At 38.3% G+C, this 7,418-nt stretch overlaps 1 protein-coding gene across 1 annotated transcript; it reads left to right on the top strand.

Moving 5' to 3' along the window:
- Positions 1-1,127: 1,127 nt before the first annotated feature.
- Positions 1,128-2,373, top strand: LOC125806128 (uncharacterized). Its single transcript, XM_049485976.1, has 2 exons — positions 1,128-1,734; positions 1,899-2,373. Exons 1-2 carry the CDS (start codon positions 1,511-1,513, stop codon positions 2,335-2,337), a joined length of 663 nt encoding a protein of 220 aa, XP_049341933.1. The 5' UTR covers positions 1,128-1,510; the 3' UTR covers positions 2,338-2,373.
- Positions 2,374-7,418: the final 5,045 nt, after the last annotated feature.

Genomic DNA, 7,418 nt, shown 5'->3' with positions numbered 1-7,418 from the left:
TTGTTGAAACTCTACAAATCTCCAGCAAAACTGATTCCTTCCACCAAAACATCACACACAGCTATTTTATGCTAATCTATGCTAATGCTAATCTAACAGAGCATCAAATAAACACTGACAAGAAAAAATCAAAGCACTGTTATCAGAAGTAGTTGGTTATGTTCTTGACTTCATGAAGCCGCTGTACAAATTCAAATGCACACAAGTCCATGGAAATATGTTGGCTTTCTCTTGTTGTTATTTATTTGGTGTGGTGTGCCCCCCCCCCCCCCCCCCCCATTTACAGTACTACACAAACTTAAGCTATATTTACTGTATGTAATACAGTTTTTCCACATTGTTTACACAGAAAATGTGGAACTATGCACACAAATCCAAAAACATGAAGCTCATGTGTCAACATTGTGACTCCAAACTGCTAAACTCTAAACTCGATTCCACATGTTCTCACTTAAATATCATTCTAAATCACTGCTTTGCAAATCACTAAACATAAACTGCATCATTTAGTACACCTTGGTCACCTGAGAATCACTGATCTTCAAATACAAAACCCTAATTTCCAAGTATTCTCACACAAGTTGCAGCTATGTAAACTTAATTAGAAGAATGTTTAAATCATTTGTCAGAATATAAAAGAGGCCTCATGTGACTGATACAGCCCTACTATGTTGTCATCTGGGATAATGTAAAATTCCACTGGGCTGCTCTGGTTGGTTCTCTAAATCCACAGTTTGTTGTGCTGCACCTTCCACCATATTCCCCATTTCTCAATCCAATAGAGGAATTCTTTTCTGCATGGAGGTGGAAAGTGTACAAACGCAGACCCCACGAGCGTGTGGCTCTACTTCATGTAATGGGAGAGGCATGTGATGACATCCACGCAGATGATTGCCAAAGATGGATTTGCCATGCAAGGCATTTTTCCCCGCTGTTTGGTGAGGGAGAATATTGCAGCTGATGTAGATGAGGTCTTCTTGCCTGACCGAGATCAGGGGTCTGATGAACAGTGATCTGATGAACAGTGATCTGTTTTTTGCATTTTGCAATAAATATATTTTTGTGTCCTCTTTGTATGTGAATTTTCCTTATCATGTTTCTCATTGTGAAAATAGGTGAAAATTACAGTTTTTCTCTATTGCCAAAACACAAAACCCAGTACTCTAAACCAAATGACCAGTTACCTAAACACATTTAGTAAAACTACCCCCCATTTGCCACAACCACAAACACAATTCACCTGTAGACACTGTTCACAAAACCCATCCCCTTTTTCTCAAAACTCTAAACACATTTTGCCTTGCTAAAACACATTTTGCATATATCTCTGCTCCAATATGCATTGTGAAGCTCATGTGATGCAAAATGCCACCCACAGTCAGCAAAACTTGAACACAATGAACATACCTGGTGTCATTCAGTAAACACAACTACTCATAATTGAAAACACCTGTTGCAAATGATGTGACCACACCTATATAAGTCAGTTTGCTGAAGGTTCCAAACAAAAATGGATGATCAAGGCAGAAGAAGAGGAGTTCGTGTCAGAGGAGGGAGAGGAGCAGGAGGGCGAGCAAGACTATGCATTTTCATTACAGATGAAATGAGCGCAACAGTCATTGACCACGTCACTGTCCACGGCATGACAATGACCGAAGCGGGACAACGAGTCCAACCTAACCTCAGCAGATTCTCAGTGGCCACCATTATTCGGGCCTTCAGAGAACACAACAGGTACTGTATGTACTATGTTTTTAGCCACTACACTAGATGTTTACAATATACAGTACTATAGTGGAGTGCACCTACATACAGACAAGTGCAATCATGGTTACAGTAAAAGTGTATAGTGCAAGGACCATTACTGACCAAATGACTGTTTCTCAATGAGTTGAAAGATTGCCATTTGCAGGTGGGAGGCCTTCCAGATTCACACCAGCCCAAGAGGTCCTCATTGTGGATATGGTTTGGGAGAACAATGTGATGAGACTACGTGAGATACAGGAGAGGATCATTGGTGACAATTTGAACTTTCAGAACATTGACAATATCAGCCTGACAACCATAGACAGAGTCCTCAATCGCCAGAGAGTACGCATGAAGCAGGCATATAGAGTACCCTTTGAGCGCAACTCTGTCAGAATAAAACACCTCCGTCACCAGTATGTGCAAGTAAGTACAGTACAATCCATGTACACAGTGGCCTACAGTACTTTACATGCAATACTATACTATCATACTGTAATGTGCTGTATTGACTGTCTTTCTGAACACTTGAAAACGCTATTTGTTTCCACAGTGGATCTTCGAGTTGGAGTCCATGGCCAGACCCCATGAATTTATATTTGTGGATGAGGCTGGCTTCAACCTCACAAAAAGGAGGAGGAGAGGCCGTAACATCCAGACGACGTGATGCCGCCCAATGATTTCAGTGTCAACATACAACATACTGTGTCAATTTACATGTACAACGTACTTTAATAAAAGAAATCACACCCTGAACATTGTGTTTTCAATTGTTACTGTACTGTATCTATTGTGTGTAATGGATCCTCCATGGAGTTTACAGTACTCAAATGCCCAATACATATTTGAGAATAAATAAGGGTTGCTCAAATGCATCCTGGCAGCTGTGAAACTGTAATAAGAACAGTCTCACACTCTGAAAATTGTGTTTTCAATATTTTTGGTAATGTGGTTAATGATGCTCAGTAGTGTGTACATTTTTGCAGGCCTTGAGCGGTATTGTGGTGTCAAAGTTTGCTTTTGAGCATATGAGCAACTGTTTTGGTTGGTTTTGAAAAGAGACTGTGAGGTTGTGTGTACGTAGCTTTAGAAAAGTTTTTTGTGTTTAGAGTTTGTGAAAAATGAGGGGCAGTATTGTGAAATGTGTTTAAGCAATAGAGAAAAACTGTAAATACAGTAAATATAGCTTACATTTGTGTAGTACTGTAAATGGGGGGGGGGGGGGGTCACCAAATAAATAAAAACAACAGAAAGCCAACATATTTCCATGGACTTGTATGCATTTGAATTTGTACAGCGGCTTCATGAAGTAAAAAACACAACAAAATACTTCTGATAACAGTGCTCTGAATTGATCGTGTCAGTGTTTATTTGATGCACTGTAAGAGATGAGCATAAAATAGCTGTGTGTGTTGTTTTGGTGGAAGGAATCAGTTTTGCTGGAGATTTGTAGAGTTTCAACAAAGTTAAACAGAGTTAATAATTTTCAGTTTGTGTTTAGAGTTTTGAGAAACTGAGCCAAGTTTTTAGAAATGCGTTTAAACATTTGGGAAAAACTGTAATTGCATGCCATTTATTTAATTTAAAATCCAGTGTGGTATATATGAAATATTTATTAATTATTAAAATGCTTCAGAGATGTATTTTTTTGCATTGTTGTGGTACTCCAAATCCTATCTCTACACATTTTTGTTGTGTCCTTGGGTAATTACTCATTCCTGTTACTGTAAAACATTACCCCATCTGAAACATCTGAACATTCTACAAGTCACATCTACAACAGGAAGTGACATCAGCTGGTTCTTCTGAAAATTAAGTTCCCTCATTAGTTTTTCTGTATATTTAATCTCATTGTAACTGTGACTGAGGAGCTCAATCTCAACACTCTGTACTGTTACCTAAATTAATTCTTAATTCTTAGATTGTTTTGTTTATTTTTAAAATACAAATTTTGGGAAAATCACTATGCTCAGTGTCCTTGTGCTATTAGCATAGCCGTTTAGCTATTTTTCAAGTTTTTGCTAATTCTATGCTAAAAACTCATCCATGTTACTTTCCTGTTAATCAAAAAATCTAATTAATTAGTAGACTTGCTTTTTAAACATGCTTTTTAAATGTCACACGAGTTTGTATCCATTTTCGGCTTAGAAACCTTGTAAAAAAATTTGACCAGTACATGTTTTGACTTGTTAAATACATGTTATTAGATTCAGAGTAAAAAAAAAAGTAGTTTAATTTGGAAGAGTTACAACAGCAAATGGCACCCATTCAGTAGAATAGCCCATTCATTACACAGAGTCTCTACACATGTTTGGATATCTAGTGTAGAGATTTCCTGTTTTATACATGTGACCTTGTAAGATTATTACAGTACAGCTTGAGAAACTGCACTGACCTGAACACACCCACAGTCCTGGTTTTGTTACAGGACAGGAAGTGGTGTAGACAGGTTGTTGGTGGGATACAGCCTCTGCCACAGATCTGAGAACAGCTTTGAGCTCATCGTGCAGCAGGGTGAATGGACAGTTCACTGGATCAGTGTGTGTGTGTATGTGAGTGTGTGTGTGTGCAGGCTATTTCAGCGGCAGGATATCCTGCTCCTGGCCTGTCACATGACCAACACAATGCAAAACCAGGATGCATCCCACAACAAGGTCTCTATGGGAAAGAAAACAGTTCAGCTGTTTTTTGGCCGCCTTGCTAAATATTTACCTGACCAGGCCTTCTGAGCTGTTCAGTGTTTTGCAGTGCTGTTATCTCTTCAACTTCTTTTTTTTTTCAAGCACCGAAGGTGCGTAGAAACCTATTGTTTTTGCTAAGATTTTTCTTCTTCTTCTTCTTCTTCTTCTTCTTATTAGGGGTTCGAGCACGTAGTGCTAGAAACCCTATTGTAATTGTTCTGATTATTATTAGGGTTCAAGCACCGAAGGTGCGTAGAACCCTATTGTTTTTGCTAAGATTTTTCTTCTTCTTCTTCTTCTTCTTCTTCTTCTTCTTATTATTATTATTATTATTATTATTATTATTATTCTTTTTCCTCTGAAAAAGCAGTTGTGCAGCCTAAACCGTAAGTCGTAGAGACATGAAACTTGGTAGGTAGATGTAGGATGCATCTTGGAGGACAACAAAAATAGTACGGATTGGTCAAGTGGTGGCGCTATAAACAACGAAATTCATTTTTCACAATTTTCTCAATAACTCAAAAACCATAAGACCTACATTCAAAATTCTTTTTTATTGGATTCCTTGGGTCAATACCTACAACTTTCCAATTTGGACCATGCCGTCTATATAGATTTTTTGCTAATTTGCATAATATGCAAAACATACTTTTGCGAACTAGTCCTAGGAATTTTGACCAATCCTGGCATGTTTGGTATCAAATTTGTAAACAATATGGCCGCCATATGCAAATTTGTCCTTCCGGATATATGCCCCATTCACTCCAACAGTTAAATTTGGAACACTGTTTCTCAGCAACCGTGCAACCTAGCAATCTGAAACTTTGCATGCAAAATCTTTCAAACAGCCTCTTAAGGATGTTCAAAGGGCAACTTAATCAATCAACATGGCTGAACACCATCAGCCAATCAGCATTGATTGATGCAATCTTGAGACCCTGTAGGTAAATAATTATCAAAAAAATCTTGACATTTTAACTATTTGAGGCCCATAAACCTTGATCAAACATGTACGTGAAAGCCTTTTCAGAGTTATTTGGCCAAAACTCTGTCAAAGTTTTAAACATGCCAAAACTGTTGAAGCTACTAATTAACAATGACATTTCAAGCACATGTGCCAAGTATGAGCCAAATAAGTCTTCAGTAGGCTCTACAGTGAAAAAATAACTATTTTCAATTTATTCTATTTATCGCTATTTTCCAACCTAAATGGACAGAAGACAGAAACCTTTCACCCTATCAACACACAAATTTCTACACATATATAGACTGATAATCTGATCTTGATTGCACATTTTCAGCCAAATCGGACATGTTTTCCCTCTACAACGGCTGGAAAACTACAGCGATTTTGTAGGCCTCAAGCCTGTATTATCGCTTTTTTCAAACCTAAATGGACAGAAGACAGGAACCTTTGACCCTATCAACACAGAAATTTACATACATATATGTACAGACCACTTGATCATGACTACCAATTTGGAGCACAGTCGGACTTTTCTTCTCTCTGTATAAAATAGATATGCTCGGAGAGGAACATCTCTCTTTCTTATAGACAAATAGATTTTCAGCAGGTTATATGTGGTCTCTTGCTGCGCTCTGGTGGTCATTTGGTGAAACAGCTACATTTGAATTATTCTAAATTAAAGCTCTGCTGAACTTATTTAATCTTGCTTGTCTTGCTTAATTGAACATCTCTATCCTTCTTGGTCATGCTGGTCAGCCACCTGGGTCATTATTGTTTATGCTCCACCCACTTAATTGTTTTTTAATTTGCATAATATGCAAAACCTACTTTTGAGATCTTGTCTTTGCCTCCTTGACCAATCATGACATGTTTGGTGTCAAACAGTTCAGCAGAGCTTACTCCTCAATAATTATTTAAAAAAAATCTTTACATTTATAAACAATAAGGCCACCATATGCAAATTAGTTTTACCATGGTGCAGTAAAATGTCTTCTAACACTTATAACTTTTGAATGCTTTTGAACCTGACATTAATACCACTTCAGTCCTTTGATCATTACATGACTCTCAGATACCCTGTCAGTTTAAGTAGACATACACCCCCAGGGGGCGGAGTCAATGCTCGATAGCTGTTTCTCTAGAACCATACAAGCTATCAAGGTCACCCTTTCCAATTATCATCAATGGCCCATGCACTAATGGTACACCAAATGAAAATTTGATATGGACACTTTTGTGGTCACTATTAGCCAATCACAGTCCAGCAAGCTTTTGACAGGCTGAATGTTAATCAGGTCAAAACTTATATACACTATTATTGATATTATTGGTTATTGATATGTGCCCTTTTCATGCCTCACTGCTAGGCTCTCAGCAGGATTATTGTGGCTTGTATTTTTTCAATATAAGAACTGAAGTTGTTTCACCAAATGTCCACTAGAGTGCAGCAAGAGACCACATAAAACCTGATGAACACAACAGCTCAATTTATCAATGCATTTCAACTAGTTTACTCACACCACTCATCTAGCATTGTAATTATGATCTTTATGGTCAGGCTGGTCACCTAGCTTGGTTGTGCTGCTCATCCAGCTAGGTCATTCTGGTCATTCACATTGGTCATTATGGTCCTGCTGGTCATTCAGCTTTGTCATCATAGCAATGCTGGTCATCCAGCTTGGTCATACTGGCAAACCACGTTTGCCATGGTCATCCAGTTTGGTGATGCCGGTCAACCGGCAACATGTTTTAAGCCTAACTGGCCTCCAGGGGCCTCTTTGTCTGTGACGCTCGAACCCCGTAAATCGCCGCTTGCGGCTATATTTATTATTATTATTCTTTTTCCTCTGAAAAAGCAGTTGTGCAGCCTAAACCGTAAGTCGTAGAGATATGAAACTTGGTAGGTAGATGTAGGATCAGTGCATCTCGGCGGACAACAAAAATGGCACCGATTGGTCAAGTGGTGGCGCTATAAACAAGGAAATTCATTTTTCACATTTTTCTCAATAACTTTTTTTGATGGA

The sequence above is a fragment of the Astyanax mexicanus genome, chromosome 12 (assembly GCF_023375975.1).
Source record: "Astyanax mexicanus isolate ESR-SI-001 chromosome 12, AstMex3_surface, whole genome shotgun sequence".
Classification (NCBI taxonomy): Eukaryota; Metazoa; Chordata; class Actinopteri; order Characiformes; family Acestrorhamphidae; genus Astyanax; species Astyanax mexicanus.
The sequence above is the reverse complement of the archived record's forward strand: the minus strand, read 5'-3'. Positions and strand labels throughout refer to the sequence as shown.

What these genes read in the sequence shown, in the direction of transcription:
- LOC125806128 (XM_049485976.1), top strand. Translation starts at nt 1,511, where the DNA reads ATGGATGATCAAGGCAGAAGAAGAGGAGTTCGTGTCAGAGGAGGGAGA. An exon ending in GCCTTCAGAGAACACAACAG is followed by an intron (nt 1,735 to 1,898) that starts GTACTGTATGTA and finishes ATGAGTTGAAAG; the next exon opens with ATTGCCATTTGCAGGTGGGA.